Below are 23361 nucleotides of genomic sequence, written 5' to 3'. Positions count from 1 at the left end.
TGTGGTCTGCCTGCCTTTTGCAATAATTTTACTGAGCGACAAACTTCCCAGTCGTGGTTGTTCAATTTCAATTTTGGCATTCTGGCGCCATCCGGTGGACATTTGAATTTCCTGTTTAGAACTGGCAGGAGCTTTCTGAAACTCCCGTTTCAATGGATGTCAGTTACATGCTGGTTTTCGCCATTCAGGGCCCGGTCCAATCACTATCGAAATTTGACCCAAAGTTGACAGCCCAACATTATTATAACGTTATAAAGAGCCAATTCTGGTCACAAAATTCAAATGGTAAATAGTTCTGCAGTGATAGCACTGCTGACACCTTTTTGACACGCTTCGGCTGCAAATAGTTTATTTTGCTCTGGAACTTTGATGTGGTTGGTTGTGTTGAAGTAAGTAAAAGCTCATTTTAACCCTGGAGAACCCACGGGGTCAAATTTGGCCCAGATAAATTATGCTACTCAAATGCTACCCTTAAATCCCAAAGGGTAATATTTGTCCCTAATCCTAAATTATGATTAAAGCATTGAATATTTGACAAAACATATATTTTGGTGTTCAGGGAACATATACCAGTCATTTAATGTATAATTCATCATTTTCCAAAGAAGAAAAAGGCTCTTGGGTTCTCCAGGGTTAATCATAGTTTTTACAGGGATGACTCAGTGTTTTACACAGTAAAACACACCAACACAAATAATGATCTTAAAATTGTATAGTATATAGTTTAATAAACTTTTTTTTTTAAATTTTCAAGATAGCGGAATGTCTGGCTAATCAAATGTCTGAACTCCTTTTTAAAAATCTCTGACACATGACCTACTGAAACAGGCCATCTAAAATGACTTGGCAAGCCAGATGATCTAGCCCTGGGTCCTTGAATTATAGTAACAATATAAAATTATTGTAATCGTACACGGATAAAATATTAATTCCAAAATCGAAATGACACGAGTATTCGTCAGCCAGCAAAAAAGCCGACGACACGGATATGACGTCAGTGTCGTCGACAATGCGGACATGACGCAACTTCCAGTCTCGATGGGTATCACGTGACGTGACAGGTAGCATTTCAGCAGTTATGGCGGCGCTGGATTGACGAGTAGGAAAAAAATCGCAGCTAGGAAAAGCCTTCGTTAGCTTCCCTTGTCACCTGCTTTCCCGCAGGGGCATGGCCAACATGACGGCCTGATACAACATTGGTACCAAGACACCCAGCAATGCAGCAGCACCATCAACAACAACAACAACAGCAGCAGCATAAGGCAGAGAATAGTAAAACCAAGAGTATGTTTCTGTCTCGGGCGCTGGAGAAGATCCTCTCGGATCGAGAGGTGAAGAGGAGTCAACACAGCCAGCTGCGCAAAGCCTGTCAGGTGGCGCTGGGTGAGCGAGCGAGCGAGCGAGCCAACCGCTTCTATTCTGACTTGTTCATTATTTCTTTTGAATTGGTGATCAATTTCTCCCACTCTTACCACCTTAGCTAGCATTGGTAGGTGAGTGGCACTGTCTGTTGTGCTAACGCGTCAAAGTGTCATTGATGTGTCGTCGCCAGTTTTTCGTGACTTCGACAAAGGAACGGCCTTTTGACTCTACTTTCCGCTGTCACCGTGGGCATTTGCACCCCTGCGTCGCTGTGGTTCGTCGGCTAGGCTAGGCTTGGCTTGCTAAAGAGACCAATCACTGTGTTGTACGTAGCACTGTCACCCAACTGGACAGCCGTCACAAACTAACACGAGGATGACATTATTAAACCTTTCTGCTTCCCCAAATCACCATACGGTTTGATTGTGTTTTTTTTTAAAAATAAAAGTACCACTATGTTGTTATAAAATAAAAATAAAAAGACAATGTAAAGAAGTAAAAGAGTTTCTCTACACTGTAATTAAATCCACACCCATTCCTGTATTCATGTGTGCATTTGACGGCTGCAAGGATGAATTAAATCACTAAAATAGGGATGCTACATTCGATTCAATTTTCAATTCAATTCAATTTTTTTTTTAAATTAGAGATGTAAGTAAACCTCTAGATTTCAATGCACCGATTCAGAATCTATTCTTGTTGTTCTCTACTGCATCTGCCTTTCATAATAATAATCATAACAATAATGTAGTATGTATTGTTTGTCATAATTTTGAATTAAATGGTAACTTCAGCAACAGGTGATTTTTTTTTCTCAAACATCATTGCTATAAATTACAACACATGGTAAAATCCGTATTGCGCAAGGTTTTATAGGTCAATAATAAAAACGAAATTATCACAAACATGAAGACAATTGGTCTGCTTTCATGAAGGATGACAGAAATTGGAGAACATTTACTGCTGAAAGGCTGAACGTACCTGACAGTATCTTGTCGGCGTGTGCTTTACATCTTAGAAATACACTGACATCTACGCACCGGTACAAATGCTTGTTGTAAATCTAAACTACAGCGAAACAATCGACCATTAAATGTGCTTCATTAGATCAGTGTCCGTTTAACAAGCTAAATAATTGATGATGGCTGCCATTTGTAATGTAAAGGTTGTGCTCATTTCGACCAATGCGGGGGAAGAGTCAGCTTTGAACAACTTAAACAGTCTGTGGCATTTAATATTTGGACTACTCAAGTATTGTTGTTTACTTTGTGTCGTCACGAGCCATTGCTGACGGATGTCGAAAGAGTTTTATGGACAATTGAGGCATCCCCACATGCAGGTTGTTTTAAGTCAATGTAGACGCACCCATATCAAATATACCCTGCCTTCCGTAAGTGTTGGCACCCTTGTTAAGATGCTCTTTAACTTTGATGAAATTCCGGGGGTTTTTTTCAACATAATTTAAAAAATATATTATTCAGCGGGGAAAATTCCCTTATTATTAAATCATTATTCTACATCATGTGTGCCACAATTACTAGCGCCGCTGACGTTGATGCCTTGTATAACCCATTTTTGTCAGCAAAACACCACATATTGGTGGAAGAATACAGAAAGAAGGATCTTCGACCATTCTTCTTGGCACAATCTGAATCATTTAGTGATCAATCATTCAGCTTTATTATGTGCCTTGTGAACCATGACTATAATTTCTACGATGATACTTTGTCTCCGGGGAAAAAAAAAGAAGACTTTTTTTTAAAAAAACAAATCTTAATCGGGGTGCCAATAATTACGGAGGGCGCTGCAGTTGCATAGTACTTACTATTCTGTTTTTTTTTCAAATGACGGCAATCACCTGAACAAATAAACGCCACATAGGCGGCTCTAAATCAGTTCCAGGATGACCCATCGCAGCATGTGTTGCTGTATACATTCTCACCTTATCTATTTGAGCATGGTCAACATGGCAACTAAAGCCTTTGGACTAATTCAATTCCACGTCAACGACAAACTTCCTATGTTGAAAACATGATCAAGCATGTACGTTTACGGAATCTGCCATTAGTATTATAATCAAAACCATTACGTTGTGTTGCTCGTTAGAAATGAACCAATCCTGTCTGATTTTTTTTCATTTCTCTTTATAGATGAAATCAAGGCAGAGCTTGAGAAACAAAAGTAAGTGTACTCAAGCAACTGGGTGTCATTAACACTTGAATGTACATACAGTATTTGTAACGAGATGAGTTAAAATTAAAAATATATATGATCCCAAATTAATAGCATTTTGAACACTCACATACATCTTTAAACATCGCTGTACAGTAACCACTGTGCAATTAAGCATGCATATACACCATGTATCGTATTTGGGCACACACTTTGACAATTCCGATGTTGATGATGATGATTAAAAAATAAAATACTGTAGTGGTGCAGTCTGGTGTAAAACAACCGCCATTTGACTGCACAGCAACACACACGAGTTACATTGATGTCGCCAATGCTCCCTGTGCTGATGGCCAAACTCTGCTTCACTGTATTATTTCTGGCCGTTTTGACGCCCACTTACTTGTCACACCTCCACCCCCAACTCCTCTTCACAGGGATGGCACAGTGGTCCCACCCAGAGCCAACTACATCGAAGCTGACCAATATGTGCTGCCATTTGAGTTGGCTTGTCAGTCCAAGTCCCCCCGTATAGTTAGCACCTCTTTGGACTGTCTGCAGGTTAACACACACACACACACACACACACACACACACACACACACACGGATGTCACCAGGATGTACAGTTCACAAAGAATTATTGATGTTTAAGTCACTGTCCTCCTTTCAAGGTTATAGTGCATTTTATGTCTATCCTGAAATTTAATCCGAAATCTGAATATACTGTACTTATCTTGTGAGTAGTGTAAGTCATGACTCTTTTGAGGGCCTCAGGGGACATCTTGACCCATCTGTTTTACTTTGGCACTATAGGTTTTGTTGAAAAAGAAAAACACACTTGCTGAAACGAAATTTAGGTTGAATATATTTGTTTAAATTTGTACACTATTTGGTAAATTTGAATTTCAAGGACAACTCTCTGTGTCGGTTGAGGTAGCTCACACTACATCGAGTTGGAAACTGCGCATGTGAACATACTGATTTGATCTGATATTTAAGAATATGCTTTTTGGGGTCTTCATGGCAGAAACTAATAGCATATGGCCACATCACGGGCAATGCACCGGACAGCAGAACTCCGGGCAAGCGCTTGATTGACCGCTTGGTGGAGACCATCTGCAACTGCTTCCAGGGCCCCCAGACTGACGAGGGAGTCCAGCTACAGATCATTAAGGTATGTTGAGCCCCATTTTCACCAGGCAGTGCACTTTACTGAAGTCTGCTGTGATGCATCATTTTTGTCAGCAGTTTCCAAAACCAAAAGTTGCAAAGTCCACTTCACAGCAGTCTCATTTAAAGGGACTGTGTGTAAAAATGTGTTGAATTTTCAATGTACAGTATTTCAGTATTTCACATTTTTTAATCCTTTCAAGGATAGCGGTTACTACAGTGGACAGGTCACAGGTTATCATTATTGGCGCATGAAAGTGTTAATGTAATTGTAAGTAAAATAATCACTAATTATATTGCACAGGGCACCCCGTCCACCACAGCAGGCGTCCATGTTTCACCGCCATCTTTCTGGTGTGGATAAACTAAGAACACAAACTTTATGGCACTAATTTCTACACACTGTACCTTTAAAAGGATGTGGGGGAAAAAATTCTTTCTGCGTTGTACTCGCATTGAAGGGGCCTGTTCAAACAGACTGCGGTTTCACAGATTTAAATTTAGGGGAATTCCTGTCAAATCGAGCCTGATCACCTTATTTCAGTAGTTGGGAATTGGGGTAAAAAGATTGTTCTTTTTTTAAAAGATAAAATCTTCTTATATATATATATATATATATATATATATATATTGCGCGTCGTCCCGCACGCGGTCTGTCCTTCCGTCTGTCCCTTTTCAAAACGTACGTACTTCACCGCGCCGCCACTGCGCCGCTCAGGCAGTGGCTCACTACGATCGCGCGGGCATCTTAGCGAAAAAATGTTGTCTACCCACAAGCATTGCAATAAAATTGTTAGTTATTTAGTAGAGCTAAACATCTCTTTATTTTCGCGATAAGCAATGAAGATGAACAAAAAGTTGAACTAAGCAACAACACTTTTGTGGGCCGAAGGCCCACCGTACCAGCCTTCCGCATGAACTAGCCGATGAGCCGCCCTGAGGGCGGCGAACCAGCCAGTGTTATATAAAGCTTATGTGAAGTGTGCATCAGGTAACAGTGTGATATTGTCTGGACTGTGGAAGTATTTTTAACTCATTCACTCCCAAAGACGTTTTTAAACGTCTTTTCAGACTTTGTCCAGAATTGGCTGGTACTGAATGAGTTAATGTGGAAAACGGAGACAGTGCAACGGCATCAGCTTGTGAGCGTCACATGAGCAATTCAGACAACTCCTGAGCTCTGTTTGTTACCTGAGCCCTGAGCAACTGTGATGTCATTTTCAGTAGACGGCAAATACCAAAATGTCCGCCTTCCTGAGATAAACAAAAACAGGTGCATTTTGCTGCTTTTCTCATACTCCTCATTCGTATTGCGCAAACGTGGTGATAATCAGGATAAAGTGTATCGATTAGTGGGGCCGCATAAAAATATTTTGACTTGACTTCCCCTTTAATACATAGCGAAGATATTGGATCTGGACCGGGCAGATCCTCAAAATCAGGTGACTCCGTGCCCCAAAAAATGCATTGTTTTCCCTCGCGTTTTCTCTTCATGTGACCATAATAGACCTCTGCATTTAGCTTTCAACTCCAATGTTTTGAAATTGGAGTTGAATGAAGAAACACCCTCAACCTCTATTTGGAGAAATACGATACTGGTACGCTCGCCCCATCTCTGCAGCGTGCTGAAGCTGTGTTTGAGGATATTGTGTACACGTATCAGGTTAGGCGGGACCAAAGTACTGCATCTCCTGTTCTGACAAACACATTGCATGTGAATAAATAGTTATTGTCAACATTTTGCTTGTCACCCCAGTTTGATTTTGAAGCTAAATTCAAGACACCGCTAAAAATGGAATCGCCATGAATTGGCCAACAAATGTACATTTATGGAGAGGGAAGGGAATGTGAGTGTTCATGGGTTTCAATTTGGGATTCACTGATATCGATGTGTCCCAATATTCACTCCTGAGAACGTTATCCTCACAATTTTCAAGACTTCTTTTGGACAGTCCAGTTTGTCTTCTAAATGATTCAAATTCTGGAGTTGTGGGAGACAGATGCTACCATATTTGGAAGGGACCTAAGACAAAGTGGCTTACATTTACCAGAGCTGCTTGCATGAACATGTGGATGCTTGATATTTTTTAACGACTTGCTCTGTTCCGCATCATGTTTTATATGGACAAGTGAATTTGTCTGTATTTTATTCCCTTTCTAATTCTTCTTACTGTTTTTACTCAACTCTATCCAGGCCCTTTTGACGGCCGTGACCTCCCCACACATTGAGATCCACGAGGGCACAATCCTCCTGACTGTCAGGACCTGTTACAACATCTACCTGGCCAGCCGCAACCTCATCAACCAGACCACGGCCAAGGCCACACTCACTCAGATGCTCAATGTCATCTTCACACGCATGGAGAACCAAGCTGTCAGTCCACTTTACAACTTGCATGGCCTTGACAAATAAAATGAATTCATAGCCCAGCCCGAGTGACAATAAACTGCATTACAAAGCTGCCGAGCTGAAAGTTGGCAAGATGTCGGGTTTCTTCCGTGTTTAATCTTGGCTCACATTTTGTGTCTTACACCTCCAGGCTTTGGAGGCCCAGGAACAAGAGAAAGAGCGGCTTCGTCTGTCCCAAAATAACCCCTCTCCAGTCCCTTGTACTGGCTCACCTCGGCCCGACCGGACGCCCACCCCGGAGCCACGCAGCTCCCCGTCACCGGAAGCCAGTACTCCAGATCTGAACGCCATCAGCTCAACACCACCACCTCCGCCTGACTTGGACCTGGATACACCAACCATGAATGGAGAGTCAGAGAGAAGTAATGTTTTACACAATGTAGCGGTGTGACAATTACATTTTTAAAATTATTATTATTATTTTCCCTTGCACATTCAGTTTTTGAAGATGATGGCAACGAAGCACCTCCAGGCGAAGTAGTACAGGCAGATGGAGAGGCTCTAGTAGCACAGACTGAAGAAGATGGAGAACAGCCACCTCACACTGGTCAGAACTGTTTTTTTTCTTCTAATTTGAATGTCTCTTGAGTCACATATTTAAATGTACGTAGAGTATAGTTTCGGCGAATAAGCTGTCTAATATGTATGTCTTCTAATTAGAGCTGCCAAGATGAGTTTGCTAATCATGACTACGTCAACAATCAAAATCGTCAACAATAATTTAATAGGTGACGAGTCATTTATTCTTGTATTTATTTATGTACTGCACATTTTGTCACTGACAGTCTGACACAGTGTCATTCCTACTGATCACTTATTTTTAAAAAAATCAGGTTTACCCAATTGAACTTCTTTAAGCCAGCAAAATCGCAACAGTAGTTCTGAAGTCACTTCATGTCATAGACCGAAATCTATGCGGTTGTCCAAAATCTCACGTTTTCAATACACTATATTTATAGTTTTTAATTTATAGCAAATTGTAGTTATATAAATATGCAAAAAAATGTAACTCTTCCTCCTAATCTTTCAGGATATCTATGTATTTGTTTATTTGACACTGACGACTAATTGTACGTTCAAAAGGCTAGGTGCCCAAGAAGAGTGAAATATGCTGTCAAATATTTTTGTGTTAATAGATAGTTTGATAGTATTAGTGCAACTCTGAAAAATGCATAGTTTTGGGTTGCATTTTAAAATGGCCAAAACATTCACAGCTAAAACAAATTAATAATTAAGGCCACAGTAACACCGATAATGCTCTTGGCCTCTCCGCCTATTAGATGTACCTGGTGCTCAGCACGTCTCTGAGCAGACACAAGTAGCTCTCCCTAAAGCCGTCGCGGAGGCACCACAGATGAACGGCATCATCGAAGACCGCTCGTCTGTTTCTTCAGCGGACATGTTGGTGAGCCACATGACAGTGCAGTTGCGGAAGAATTGTTTGGTTCCCTTTGTTTTGCTACACGAGCGCTTCTGTTGTACGCTATTGGAAACTTCATCCACTATCTCATTAAATGAATAGCTCTCTCACAGTGTCGATGAAAACAGATTTATGTTTGGGATCATTGCTTGGACTGGATCTCTTTAGATTGTGCCCTAATTAACATACAAATGCTTTCTTCATCTGCTCAGGATGCTGAGGCCTTGCAAGGACCCCACAGCGCCTCCCGTTTCTCTCATATTCTACAGAAGGACGCCTTCCTGGTGTTTCGCTCACTGTGTAAACTTTCAATGAAGCCCCTTGCAGAAGGACCTCCAGACCCAAAGTGCGTAAGAAGAAAGCTAACTTTGGAGCAGTTTCTTTACCTGCACAGTTTTGATATCGCTCAAATTGCGCTTGACACTTTTCCACTGGCTCAGAAGCACATTACAACACCGCACCCTTTTGTTGCTGCTCTTATTCTGCTCTCCCATAAATTAATCTCCTTGGCTAAGATGTAAATACAAGGCGTGCCTCATTCTCCATTGTTGATTAACCCGCCATGTTCCGACTGACGACTTCAAATGCGGAATGGTTTTTGCGTATTCACGCAAGACTATTTCGTGGAAACGTGTCTGATCCAACCCAAAGGTGATCTGCATCATTAACCAGATTGGAATTTATTATGCAATTATGGGATCCTGAGTTTAGACTTTTAAAAAACCAACAGCAAAAAAAAAAGACTACTGTGTGGATGTACATGGTGTGTTTACTGTGGTTGCTTATAGTGGGCTGACACCAAGAGCTTTATCTCTCTTTAAAGTGCCTAGCCGTCTCTGGTTACTGTAACTTTAACGTCAAGCAACTTGTTGTTAGGGCAAAGTAAACTGAGTCCAGAATCTCGTAGACATCATGATGGTTTATTGTGAAATCCCACTTAGGTTACACTGGAATGCTCCTAACACCAACCTCTTCGTTTGTTGGATTGGGTTTTCCTTGAATCACATTCAAATATTGGGTTTTAAGATGTCATCATGGTTTCAGAACCCCTGACCTCAACATTTGGGGGATGCTTGGTGGTCTACACTGTAGTTGCCTACGTTTCCAGTATTCACGTGTTTTCCACTTCTGATTTTGTACAGGTCGCACGAGTTGCGGTCCAAGATCGTGTCGCTGCAGCTGCTGCTCTCCGTGCTGCAGGGCGCAGGGCCGGTTTTCCGCACCCACGAGATGTTCGTCAACGCCATCAAGCAGTATCTTTGCGTGGCGCTCTCCAAAAACGGCGTCTCCTCCGTGCCTGAGGTGTTCGAGCTCTCGCTGGCCATCTTCCTCACGTTGCTCTCCCATTTCAAGGTCCACCTGAAGATGCAGATTGAGGTATGTGGCACTGTGTGTGTGTGTGGGGGGGGGGGGGGCGTCTTGCTGACTGGTGTTTTTTGGTTCTATTTTTAAAACCCTTTCGAACAAACTGTGCTTTAGGTGTTTTTTCGGGAAATTTTTCTCACCATCTTGGAGACGTCGACGAGCTCCTTTGAGCACAAGTGGATGGTCATTCAGACACTAACACGCATTTGCGCAGGTATGTGTCTTTAGCAGGGGTGGGCAAAATATGGCACGTGGGCCCCTCCGTTCTGTAATCTAGCATTTTTAGCATGAACATTATCAATTGATATGTTTTAAACCATCAAGTGACTCTTCCTTTAGCATCATCAAGGCAGTAACGCATACAAATAGACCATCCAACAATCCTCACAATTACACATTCTCTGCAGTATTCGTTAGCTGGCTACTTTATAACATCATCACCATCTGTGCCACACTATTGCCACTGTCACCTTGTTGCCAAAAATGTATTTCCCCTTTTGGTAATGCATGTTTTTTCCTCTCTAGATGCCCAGTGCGTGGTTGACATTTACGTGAACTATGACTGTGACCTCAATGCCTCCAATATCTTTGAGCGCCTCGTCAACGACCTCTCCAAAATAGCTATGGGCAGGAGTGGCCAGGAGCTAGGCATGACCCCTCTGCAGGTACATGTGGTTGCAGGCCAAACAGTTCAAATCATGAAAATTTTCATTTTGTTTCATTTGTTGTAAAGTATCATGAATATTTATATGAGGTAACATATTGGTGAATTGGAACTACTGTATTTCTCTAGGGACGTTTTAATTCTTCAAGCGCAGAGCGGAGCAGGCAATGTTTGAAAAAGGCAAGGGCTTTATTTGTGCAAATCGGTTTTGACCATGATATGAAATCTGACTTAGTTTTTGTCTTCATTCAAGTCATGACGACAATACAATACCCATCTGTGCATTTTCTATGCCGCCTGCCCTCATTTGGCTTGCGGATGAGCTCGAGGCTGTCACTTGACTTTGAGAGGCGGAGAACTTATACACTGGACAAACAATGAGCACATAGACAAGCCATCTCTGATTAAAATTTGCTGTTGACCAGTGTTATTTTGGGTATGGTGTTTTATTAGAGTAGAGTCTGCTGTGTGCAAAAATGTGCATGAAGTTTATGAAATATTAGGAGCAACCGAGTAAAGTACTGTTTTGTTCTTAACAGTGTATTGCTTGTGTGGTTTTAACAGGAGCTCAGCCTGCGTAAAAAGGGCCTGGAGTGTCTGGTGTCCATCCTCAAATGTATGGTTGAGTGGAGTAAGGACATGTATGTCAACCCAAACCTTCAGGCCAACCTCGGTAAGTGGGATGGCGTCTCTCTCCTCATTCAATCTACAACCCATACCAGATTTTGCAAACATCCGCCCTGTGTGGTTTTTTTTTTGTTTTGTTTTGTTTTGAAGGCCAGGATCCTCCATCTGAGAGTGAGATGTCAGAGTTGAAGCTTCCAGATCACCTGGCAGGACGTCGAGACAGCGTCAGCTCCTTGGACTCCACGGTTTCGGCCGGTGTATCGCTGTCTCAGCCGGACCACCCGGAACAGTACGAAGTCATCAAACAGCAGAAGGACATCATCGAGCACGGCATTGAACTGTGAGCCATTTGAGAGCTACAGTTAATGTTCAGAAAATGTGAGAGTAGATTGATCATCTTTGTTTTCCCCCAGCTTTAACAAAAAGCCAAAACGTGGTATCCAGTATCTGCAAGAACAACAGATGTTGGGTTCCACAGCGGAAAACATTGCACAATTCCTTCACCAGGAGGACAGATTGGACACAGTAAGAAACTTGTGAACTGTACATATAAATTGCATTTAACTACAATCACGTTGCTAACTACCGTGTGTCTGCATGTACAGACCCAGGTGGGCGAGTTCCTGGGTGAAAACATAAAGTTTAATAAAGAAGTGATGTACAGTTACGTTGACCAGCTGGACTTCTGTGGGCGGGACTTTGTCTCGGCCCTCAGAGCCTTTTTGGAAGGATTCAGACTGCCAGGCGAAGCCCAGAAGATTGACAGGCTGATGGAGAAGTTTGCTGCCAGATACCTTGAGTGTAACCAGGGGTGAGTCCACTACAATACTGATGAGAATAATGTTATGAGTATGTCACTAATCCCGTCATAATGTACTGTACCTTACTCGTGTTGTGCCTTTTTTTTTGCCAGACAAACTTTATTTGCCAGTGCAGACACAGCTTATGTGCTGGCCTACTCCATCATCATGCTCACCACAGACCTGCATAGTCCTCAGGTAATAATGACAGTCATTAGATTCATGACAGTATGTACCTCAGTTAGGTCAAACAGTCAAGTGTAAAGTAACATAGAAGCATGATCCATGCATCTAAGTGGCTTTTTTACTATGGTGCACTGTTCATTAAGAGGGAGAGATTCCGTTATCAGTGCAATGAAAACGTTTAAAACTAGAATGTCTCTCAATAGAGGGCAGACCCTCAACAAGGCCACATAATCCAAATTTCCATCATCACTGGATTTTACACCGTCTCCAGCTCATGGCTGATTGTCAATTATGTTCAATTATGTTCCAAGGACTGTACACTGTACACAATGGAAACCACAATCTTGTTGGTCTTAAAAAAATCATCATTGAATTGATAAAACTAAAGACTATGCTCATGCAACAGCGTCATGTAAACATAAGTTCTTTGCGGAGAATGCTAATATCGCAATCAAAATATAGGAATAATTCCACAAGTACCCTGGTCTTATACAGAAGTGCCTTAAAGCATCTTGTGCGTTTTCTGTTCGTCCCCTTGCACTCTTTTTCAAACCATTCGGGGTCACTGTTGTTCATTCTTGTAATTAGGTGAAGAACAAGATGACAAAGGAGCAGTACATCAAGATGAACCGTGGAATAAACGACAGTAAGGATCTGCCCGAAGAGTATTTATCCTCCATCTATGATGAGATTGCCGGCAAGAAGATAGCCATGAAGGAGAGCAAAGAGTTCTCAATCACACCCAAGTCCACCAAGCAGAGTGAGTATTATTTCTAAATCACTGGTGTCTCATCTTTGCTCGTGACCCACCCTTGGCAAAATCACTTTTCCCTCACTTGAGGTGTAGCCAGCGAGAAACAGCGTCGCCTGTTGTACAACATGGAGATGGAGCAGATGGCCAAGACTGCTAAAGCACTGATGGAGGCAGTCAGCCATGCTCAGGCCCCTTTTTTTAGTGCTACACACCTGGAACACGTCCGGCCCATGTTCAAGGTCTGTGAAACCGGTATACCGTAGTCTTGCGTCCTCACTAACATGGATATAGAGCACCAGATATGACGTGACAGTTCCCTGTGTGCATTTGTCAACGCAGTGATACTGGCAGGCGAAGAATTTACAATGGAGAACAGTGATAAAATTAACGTTTGTCAGTCAACACGCCATCCAAGTGAATTTCCCATCTTACTTTGATGAAAAGGACGTTACACACCGTATTTTCACAATCAAACGGCACACCATATTAAAAAGCATAGTGTCAGTTGCGAGCTATTTCTGTATTTAACACATACACAAGAGGCCGTTATTATTGGACACGGGCATGATAAAATGTATGCTAGCTTAAAAAAAACATGGTAGCATGCATGCACGCTAATGTGTTTTTAAAAAGGCAGCGGGAGCAAAACTGAGTTCGGTTGTACTTTATTGTAGTATTTAACCAAAGACTCACGTTATTCTTATTTATATTTTCTCAATACTCATCCTCGAATCCATCAAAGAACGAATCTTCTGTATCCGAAAAGAACATCCTTCATGGTGGCATTTCGCGACAAAACCTTAAAAACTTCTGTGCTAAACTGTGTCGATACTCTTAAAAGCATTGTTGAAACAGCAATATGGTTCCCACACATCATGAAAAACCTGGAAAATGATTGGCCAATTTTCCTGTCACGGAAAACAAAGGAAATTACCCCAAAAAAAGTATTTCAATGTACAAAATGCATGGTAAAACTCCAGAGAAGAACACTGCAATTTATCTGCAATTTATGATGGAGCGGTGCAACGTGGTGCCGATGACGAGATTAATTGTCTCATAGTGTTGAAACCGAAAATATTTTTACCAAACGAATGCAGGGAATGATCATAGTGGCTTTTTTGCCTAGTCCTGTACGGATTTGAAAATAGTTTGTGCGCAGTTCTGATGCCAATTGAAAAGTGATCCATTATTTCCAACTTCCAGCTGGCATGGACCCCTTTGCTGGCAGCATTCAGTGTGGGCCTTCAGGACTGCGATGACCCAGAAGTGGCTTCACTGTGCCTGGAAGGCATTCGGTGTGCCATCAGAATCGCCTGCATCTTCAGCATGCAGGTAAAAATTGATCATTTAGTCCTTGATTTTAATTGGCAAGTGCCTTTTGTGTTTTTAATTGAGCCGTTTTCCACTTTGGTGGTAACCGATGTCCTTGCCTGTGTGCAGCTGGAGCGAGATGCCTATGTCCAGGCCCTGGCCAGGTTCACCCTGCTGACAGCCAGTTCCAGCATCACTGAGATGAAGCAGAAAAACATTGACACCATCAAGACCCTGATCACTGTAGCACACACAGATGGAAACTACCTGGGCAACTCCTGGCACGAGGTCAGTCAGTCTCCGTACTTTGTGGCGACTACTCTTCATTTAATATCACACATGTAATGCAAGCATCCCTTTAATAGATTCTGAGGTGTATTAGTCAACTGGAACTAGCGCAGTTGATTGGCACTGGGGTGAAGACGCGCTACATATCGGGGGTGGTTCGAGACAAAGAGGCCAGCATCAAGGGTTTACCCTCTGGCACGGAAGAATTCATGCCCCTTGGACTCGGTAGGTAACACTGATTAACGACTATGTCGTCTTGTCTACATCTTATCAGTTGTCAAATACAATATTGTGGGAAACCGTTTGTAGTAAGCTTAGTAAGGTATGGGCAATGTCAAATCATTGAGCGCTGGTTGAGTGATAAACCCGTTTCGGCGATTCATTTGAGTTATTGTGTTTACTGAAGTACCTTGATGTATGAGTGCCCTAACTTTTTTCGCTTATGAGCCACTTTAATTTTTTTTTTTTAACACTCTGTTTTGAGAACCAAAATTTTACAGATGTTTCATGACTTGCCGAGGTTTCAAGAATATTGCCCTGTTGTTTTTTTCTGTAATCAACGATTGCATATCTAGTCCAGCTGCGATATTTGCTGTCGTTTTATCCCTGCCATTGACAAATGAACAAACAAAGCCGAGCTGGACAAATGGAAAACGTCATGAAGTTTTCATGGTGGTATGTTCAATGCGTTGCAGGGAACTTGGTGGGAAATCAGGACAAGCGTCAGATGGCTCACCTCCAGGAGTCAGTGGGAGAGACCAGCTCTCAGAGTGTTGTCGTCGCTGTGGACAGGTGCAGCAGAACACTGAATTGATCACAAGTGTAGAGCTGCTAGTTCATTCCTTTTACACTTGCACTCTTCTGTGGTATTTGCAGGATCTTCACAGGTTCGACCAGGCTGGATGGAAATGCAATTGGTGAGTGAGACCCCAACCCGTTTCCTTTGTTCAAACACTCGCACACAAGTTACTCATCAGTTCTTTTGCTAATTCATCTTCCTGCAGTGGATTTTGTGAGGTGGCTGTGCGCCGTGTCCATGGATGAGCTGGCCTTAACACATCAGCCTCGGATGTTCAGCTTGCAGAAGATCGTGGAGATCTCCTACTACAACATGAACCGCATCAGGCTGCAGTGGTCTCGAATCTGGCAGGTCATAGGGGACCATTTCAATAAGGTCAGCAGGTGCAGAGGAGGTAGAGCTTTCTGTACTTCCTTCCTTTCTTCTTTCCTTTGCTTGCTTCCTCTCTTCCTTCCTTCTTCCCTTATGTAGCACTTTTCAAATATGCAACTTAAAGTGCTTTACAGGAGTTAAAAAGGGCCTTCAAGTGCCCATTGTACATTGCATACATTTGCAGTAGGCCTTCATGCCTGTCCTCACCTCAAAAAGGGTCTTCATACGTAAGCCATGGGCCTGTGATAGTCCCTTCAAAGTTGACATGGACCTTGATAGGCCTGACATAGGTCATCTGAAGACTTAGTAAAAAGGCAAATGACAATTTGATTCTGCAGTTCTAGAGTGCACAGTTAAAGATGTCATAAGTTTTTTTTTTCACCTCTGCTTCAGTCTTTTGTCCCTCCCTCTCATAAAATGCCATTGGACAAAAAAAAAGTATACACACAGTTTAAAAATCCAATCCTGCAATGATGTAAGGTAAATTCATACGACAGGACCTGCCAATTAATTGTGTTCCTCTTTGATGATAACAAATTAGACTTGCATTTACTTTGTGACGCAATAAAAGCTTGATCCATTTGTGTTTGGGAACGGTTGCTGTTTAGCGAGCAAGCTGTAAGCATTGCAGAGCTAGACTTGCCGCAGTTTTCTTCCTCCTTTGCAGTTTAATAATGGCACTCTTTTAAGCCTCAATGCCTGGATACAAATTTCAAACTACTCATTGTCTTGAAAAGAAGCATCACCCCTCTTGCATCATCCCTTCGTAGGTTGGCTGTAATCCCAATGAGGATGTCGCCATATTTGCAGTGGACTCACTGAGGCAGCTCTCTATGAAGTTCTTGGAAAAAGGAGAGTTGGCGAATTTCCGTTTCCAAAAAGATTTCCTCAGGCCTTTTGAGCACATCATGAAGAAAAACCGGTAAGGAGCATTGTGATATGATTGCGAATGTATTTTTGTCGAGCTAACTTTCCACCTTTTGTGGAAATTCTTTCGGGCATTGTCCATGTCAACACGACAGGTCTCCGACAATCAGAGACATGGTGATCAGGTGTGTGGCACAAATGGTCAACTCTCAGGCTGCCAACATCCGTTCGGGCTGGAAGAACATATTCTCGGTATTTCACCAGGCAGCCTCCGACCATGATGAGTCCATAGTGGAACTCGCCTTCCAAACCAGTGGCCATATCGTCAGTGAGTTTCTTCCATTTTGCACAACTGCTGAAACCACTCATTCCGAACCACGGCATTTTGGCGTACCATAAAAGATAATTAGGCGTGTTGCAGAAAATTGTGCAATTCCACTGAAATGGTTCCAAAATGAATCGTAGTAGAAATATTGTAACTTTGTGTCTTTAAATAAAGTTGAGTTGACACTGTAGTTGTATGCTGACGGCACAGACATCATTCAGGAGAAGACTGAAGACAGCAAAAAAACTGAGCACTGTAGCAAGGTGCAAACCGTGGAGTGTTTTCTCAATCACAGCAGTTAGAAATACTACCTACCAGTTCGACGCTGCTCTTACATCAAAAGTGATTACAGATGAATGGGTAGTGGATGTCCGAAACTGACAGAGTAGAAATGACCGTCTCGCTCACTTTTTGTTTATTCATTTCTCTATTTTTTTAATGCTCTTCTTCCACCCTGATTCACTCTTCCTTCAATCAGTGAATACATTCAGGGAGCACTTTGCTGCCGCAATTGATTCCTTCCAAGACGCGGTGAAGTGCCTGTCCGAGTTTGTGTGCAACGCAGCTTTCCCCGACACCAGCATGGAGGCCATCCGACTCATCCGCCATTGCGCCAAATATGTCTCAGAGAGGCCACAGGTAGTTTGCTGGACTCAACTTTTTTGTATAATAAATGTAGTGACGTCCTTGTGTCTTATGCAGGCTTTGAGAGAATACACCAGTGATGACATGAACGTAGCCCCCGGGGATCGGGTCTGGGTTCGCGGCTGGTTTCCCATCCTGTTTGAGCTGTCTTGTATCATCAATCGCTGCAAGTTAGATGTGCGGACCAGGTATGAGCTAATGGTGAACCTCTGACCTCTGTAAGGCTTAGGACCAAGCTGTGATGCGAATCGCAAAAACATGACAATATTTAAGAGCATATGCCAAAAACGGTGTCATTTCTTTACTTTTACAGCCATGCACTTTTATTACCATTATTTTTAATGAATATTTTGGGACAGCGACGTGTTCTTGCCCATCACGCAGTATTTGGCCAAAATGCTATAAAATACTGTTTTTGCCCAGGAAATAAAAAAACTCTTCCTCTCCTAAAGCATGATTGACTTTTATTGTGCAGAACGTCTTGCTTGAAAATTAAAATGCTAATTATATTCTGCCACTATTCGAAATTCATATCTTAACCATTGTAGATTGCTATATAATTCATTCGTTCTACCATCACTAGTTAGCATTTATTAGCAATACCCGGATTGGAAATGGTTACAATGTTGCCATGACATTTTGTTTTAAAAAAAAAAACAGTGTGACTCATTAATCGTTTGCCCCTGACAGAGGTCTTACAGTCATGTTTGAGATCATGAAGAGTTACGGTGACACCTTTGAGAAACACTGGTGGCACGACCTCTTCCGAATCGTCTTCCGCATTTTCGACAACATGAAGCTCCCGGAGCAGCAGACAGAGGTGGAGTGTTTCTGTTTTTTTTTTTTAAATTTGGCGTAGGGCTTTACTGAGATCGGTTGCTCTCTTGTGTATGTTCAGAAAACCGAATGGATGACGACAACTTGCAACCATGCGCTCTACGCCATCTGTGACGTGTTCACACAGTTTTATGAGCCTCTCAGTGAGATCTTGCTGGTGGACATCTTCACGCAACTCCAATGGTGTGTGCGGCAAGGTGGGTTTTCAACTCTCGACAGGTGGAATCACCACTAATGGTAGGTAGAAAAAGTATCTACCAATTAGAGGGTGACCAGTGTTGTGTTTGCACCAAATATACTTTCTCAAACCATTTTATGTGACCATTATAGCATAATGATACATCTACTAGTAGCCAAAGTTTTTTTTTTCTTTTTTCACCGCATTGCATCTCTCCTCTTTTCCTTCAGACAATGAGCAGCTGGCTCGCTCCGGAACCAACTGCCTAGAGAACCTGGTGATTCTCAACGGGGAGAAGTTCAGCCCCGAAGTATGGAATATCACCTGCTCGTGCATGCTGGAGATCTTTCAGAATACCAGCCCTCAAGTGTACGCCAACAGGCCACTAAATTCCATTGGCACCAAAATCGAAATCTCTTTGCTAAGTTGCATCATGTTGTTCTTCCTTTATTAGCTTGTTGACATGGCGACCTGCTGGACAGGAGGATGACGCTGCTGACGCCAAGCACTTAGTAAGGACGTGAACAAAGTTTCGTAGAATTTAATTGTGAAATTTGTCATTCGCGTGACATTTTCAGCAGAGTTGATCAAACTTTTACAGACGAGACATATTTCCAAGAACCCCTTCATGGTGCGAACAGCGTCGCTAAATGCCATAGGAATTTAAAATTGAATGAATTTAAATTTGGATAAATTCATTTTTTAAATACACAAAAGTAATAGATTTAATATGTACATACTGTAGTTTGCTCGGCACTTTTTTCAAAATGATGGGACCATTTCTTGCAAATGCTTTTACAGGCCCCGTGACATGACTTATGGTCTCAGGGGTCCGTGAGCCCAGTTTGAAAACCACTGAATTAACGTGTATTTCCAGGAGGTGGACTTTGACGCCCAGTCCCAGAGCAGCTACGATCGAGCTCTTTCGGAGAGAGGACACAGCCAAATGTCCAGCGATGACACCTGGAAGGGCAAGTCCAACACGCGTGAGTATATTGCACCTTCAGACTCTTGCCTCGTTTATTTTCTTGGTGCGGTAGAACCTCCAAAGTAGGATCCCTTGGACAATTCGTGCGTAGAAAAAACTAAATTTCCAGGTATAATATACCTCAAATGTCACACTTTGTCATGTTATTAGATCTTGAATGTTAAATGGTACTTACAACATTGTCGATCAAGGTTTTATGATGCTGGCAGTTTGAGCTAAGGTAGCTGAAGTAATTATTTCCTGGGCGGAAACAGATTCTTTACTAATTTGGAAATTCCGCTGTACTTTTGAACTATGCATGTAAGTAGCTTTTTTTTTTAATTGTTACATATCTCACTTTTTGTTCATGTTTGTGTCAAATCCGTCCATTTATCTTCTGTAGTTGTCGTTTTTTAATATTTGATCCCCGCGAAGTGTTTTTTCTTCCACACGGGTCTGTGATGCCTTTCTACCCTCGCAGGAATTTCAGACCACAAGTTATTCGCAGGTCTGCTCATCAAATGCGTGGTACAGTTGGAGCTAATCCAAACCATCGACAACATTGTCTTCTACCCGTCGACCAGCAAGAAAGAAGACGCCGAAAACATGGCCGCTGCCCAGGTAGGCAGGGGCACACGAATAACAAAAAGAAACGATGCGAGTCAAGAGTGAACAGCTTATTGCTTGTGCTGATAGATGACAACGACACGCATTTGTCGGCTAACAATGCGGCAGCAACGGCTTTGCTAGACTGTCAGTTACGCTGTAACCGAGGTTGCCGTTTCGACAGCGAGGCGCTCTGGAAGAGGCGTCGGCCGACGTTGGTGGTCCGGCTTCTGATCACGGGATGTACAGACACATGACCTCCGCTCACCTCTTCAAGCTGCTGGACTGTTTGCTGGAGTCGCACACCTTCGCCAAAGACTTCAACTCCAACAATGAGCAAAGGACGACCCTCTGGAGGGCAGGTATGTCAAAGATCTCCGTTATATATTTGTTGATTTGATTTTTGCCTTTTTTGTTGCTTGCCAAAATTTGAGGATAGAGGTCCAGGACATACTTTGGGAACAAAGCTGTACTGGGGGAAGTTGAGAATAATCTTGTCTTCATATGTATGTGTGGAAATGTCAAATGTGTTTGTTGACAGGCTTCAAAGGGAAGTCCAAGCCCAACTTGTTGAAGCAGGAAACCAGCAGCCTCGCCTGCAGCCTGAGGATTTTGTTCAGAATGTACTCGGATTCCCAGCTGCAGGACTCGTGGCCTGACATCCAGACGCGTCTGCTCCTGTGAGTACAGCGCGCTGGACCGCTTGGCAGTTCACAAAGTAGCCATTATGTATCGTCCTGAAACAACACCATTAACAGTAATATAATGCTTTAAATATTATATTAACCCAAGTGATGCACTAGATGGCGAGACATCTCAAGAAAGAAAAACAAAATCCGTCTTTTCTAATAAAACATGACAACTACTCTTGTCATTGATGTCTGCTGTAGAATTGCAGTTTATTAGACAATAAAATGCATGATCAATTTACTACCTGGAACTTTTTTCTGAAAAGTGTGACTTCCCATAGGCAATTAAAAGAAAAAGGGTTTGGCTCTTAACATCATAGTTTGTTCCTCGTGACTCTAGTTACATACAACATCAACCTTGTTAGAATATTATGGTATGTGAGTGTCCTCAAATGACGTGTTGTACAGCTTGTCGCTGCTGGTCGAGTGTTGAAGCGATGATGCATAAGAACCAATTATTTGATTTGCATAAACTGCAGCTTTGCTTTTACCTCATGTTGACCGAGATCTGGTGGTGTATTATTTTTTTTTTTGGACCACCTGGCTCATCGTATTTGTATGAACAACAAGCTGCACTGGTGTTATTTGTCACCCAGCTGCTGAGTCATGGAAAACATTTTCACCGATGATGCTGCAGCCGTCACCCACCGCTTAAGTCACTGCAATGGCTGTAATTGTTCTGTAACGTGACACCCCACTCACGATAAAAAATATAATAAAAATGACAGATGTTAATTGGAATATTTGATATGAATGTTGTTGCTGTTGCATTATCAGGGTGTGCAGTGAAGCTCTGGCCTACTTCATCAGCCTTACATCAGAAAGTCACAGAGAGGCTTGGAACAGTCTGCTGATGCTACTGCTCACCAGGACACTCAAGCTGCCTGATGACAAGGCATGCACACACACACACACACACACACACACACACACTGTCACATAGGTCGAAAATGAAATGTTTCAATGTGCGTGTTTTCTCCATCCCAGTTCAAGCCGCACGCCTCCTGCTACTTTTCGCACCTATGCGAGATGATGCAGTTTGACCTGATTCCCGAGCTGCGGGCCGTCCTGAGGCGCTTCTTCCTGCGCATCGGCACCGTCTTCCACATCGCCGTCCCAGGGCCGCCGCAGAGAGATGGCCCCTGAAAAACACTCACAACACACACAGAAGAAGCTCACTGTGACCAGCAGTCTGCTGACTCATCATTCATCTCATACTGGTCATGACGCCATTACACCAGGAGGTGTAATCGGCCTCCAAAAAAACTTGACTAAACCTACTTGGTTCAAGCAACTTGAAGGACCTTCCACAAGCTCTCTTTTGGCCGCCTGTGCCTGTTGGGAAAAGACCATTTGTGAGTCAGCCGCCCCGCTCTCCCACTCTCTGCTATCACACTGCTGTGGTCACAGCATCGGCTTGTTTACAACAGTGTTGCGTCCCAAGTGTGCTAATGCATTCCTTTTGTGTGGTGACGCGCTAATGGACATAACCATTTCTTCCTATCTCGCCCTCCGCAATTGCATCGACTGGACCTAACCAGTCGGTCGCTCCTCTTCTTTTTGCACATCTGCCGCTGTCATCTTTTGTCCCAAAATGCAGTGTTTGAAGAAACTGATGTTTGTAATTATTTAAAGTGCATTTAAATATTTTTTTGAGAATCATTCCTTGCCCTGTCACGATGGATGTCTAATTTTCTTCCCTAAAAACTAGGGAATCTATAAATATATATAAATATATACAGTAAATGCAAAAATGCAGACTGTAACGTTTGCATTGTAAGATTCAATGTATGATATACTCTGGAGAGGAAAATGCATCGACGGTTCTATTATGTCGTGATGTTATCTTTGAGCGTTTGAAGTTACCAATAAACTGAAATTCTGATCAGTTTAATATGAAAACCAATCACTTTGTTACAGCGGTTCACCTCAAGTTTGTAAATATCTTGTCATCACTGACAGGTACAAAACGTGTATGTCCAAATATGGTCAGGTAAATATTTTTCCACAAACCAATGTTGTTGGTCTGTACCTGCATTACTTTTAACTACCTGTACTTGAACACTCAACCAAGACGTGATGTAAAACTCCGCCTCTTCCATCATTTTGCAGGAGCCGTTTAACATTGAGTCGTCTCAATGTTGAAAGGCTGCATGTTTTTAGACGAGTGGAAATAAGTAAGATATATTTTTGTTTTTATTTATTTTTTAATGGCTAGCCACAAACTTAAGTGCAAGCAAAGTAATTTCTGTTCATTAAACTGCATAGTCACCACATAGTTTCATTTATTGCATCACCTGGCTCAAAGACTGATGAGAAAGAGTTGGCAAAGATGATGGAACCAAAGTCGTTTGCATTTGTGAAGTATTAAAGGCGTTTGTAGGGGTGGCCGGCGTGAGATTTTATGTGGATGGTTGGCAATGGGGCGGCCCGGTGAGCTAGTGGTTAGCGCATTGACTTCACAGTGCATCGATTCCAGCTCCGGCCTTCCTGTGTGGAGTATGCATGTTCTCCTAGTGCCTGCGTGGGTTCCATCCGGTTACTC

The 23361-nt window shown here is 42.5% G+C and overlaps 1 protein-coding gene across 4 annotated transcripts; it reads left to right on the top strand.

The window, feature by feature from the left end:
* The first annotated feature begins 1020 nt into the window (after positions 1–1020).
* On the top strand, positions 1021–22718 carry arfgef2 (ADP-ribosylation factor guanine nucleotide-exchange factor 2 (brefeldin A-inhibited)). 4 transcript variants are annotated; one of them, XR_007961524.1, is made up of 39 exons: positions 1021–1383; positions 3513–3543; positions 3972–4095; positions 4564–4710; positions 6901–7080; positions 7247–7478; positions 7550–7663; positions 8397–8521; positions 8749–8882; positions 9679–9913; positions 10016–10115; positions 10427–10566; positions 11130–11238; positions 11343–11532; positions 11606–11717; positions 11798–12003; positions 12106–12190; positions 12767–12938; positions 13020–13171; positions 14136–14264; positions 14373–14531; positions 14609–14756; positions 15227–15323; positions 15408–15448; positions 15536–15705; positions 16473–16624; positions 16725–16897; positions 17373–17533; positions 17597–17727; positions 18230–18359; positions 18438–18573; positions 18785–18923; positions 19009–19066; positions 19432–19540; positions 20003–20142; positions 20312–20489; positions 20669–20807; positions 21413–21497; positions 21594–21712. XR_007961524.1 is itself a non-coding variant. In XM_052059395.1 (39 exons), the coding sequence occupies exons 1-39, from the start codon at positions 1218–1220 to the stop codon at positions 21960–21962; spliced, it is 5415 nt and encodes a 1804-aa protein (XP_051915355.1). In that variant the 5' UTR covers positions 1021–1217; the 3' UTR covers positions 21963–22718. The 4 variants fall into 4 exon arrangements, 3 of the variants coding, with proteins under 3 accessions (XP_051915355.1, XP_051915354.1, XP_051915353.1); XM_052059395.1 differs by lacking the exon at positions 21413–21497 and adding an exon at positions 21804–22718 and having other exon boundaries at positions 7556–7663; positions 21594–21711; XM_052059394.1 differs by lacking the exon at positions 21413–21497 and adding an exon at positions 21804–22718 and having other exon boundaries at positions 13026–13171; positions 21594–21711.
* Positions 22719–23361: the final 643 nt, after the last annotated feature.

This window comes from Hippocampus zosterae, chromosome 2 (genome assembly GCF_025434085.1).
Source record: "Hippocampus zosterae strain Florida chromosome 2, ASM2543408v3, whole genome shotgun sequence".
NCBI classification, from domain to species: Eukaryota; Metazoa; Chordata; class Actinopteri; order Syngnathiformes; family Syngnathidae; genus Hippocampus; species Hippocampus zosterae.
This window is presented reverse-complemented; position numbering and strand designations above follow the sequence as displayed.

What these genes read in the sequence shown, in the direction of transcription:
- arfgef2 (XM_052059393.1), top strand. Translation starts at nt 1,218, where the DNA reads ATGCAGCAGCACCATCAACAACAACAACAACAGCAGCAGCATAAGGCA. An exon ending in TTTCTTCAGCGGACATGTTG is followed by an intron (nt 8,522 to 8,748) that starts GTGAGCCACATG and finishes TCATCTGCTCAG; the next exon opens with GATGCTGAGGCCTTGCAAGG. An exon ending in ACGTCCGGCCCATGTTCAAG is followed by an intron (nt 13,172 to 14,135) that starts GTCTGTGAAACC and finishes TCCAACTTCCAG; the next exon opens with CTGGCATGGACCCCTTTGCT.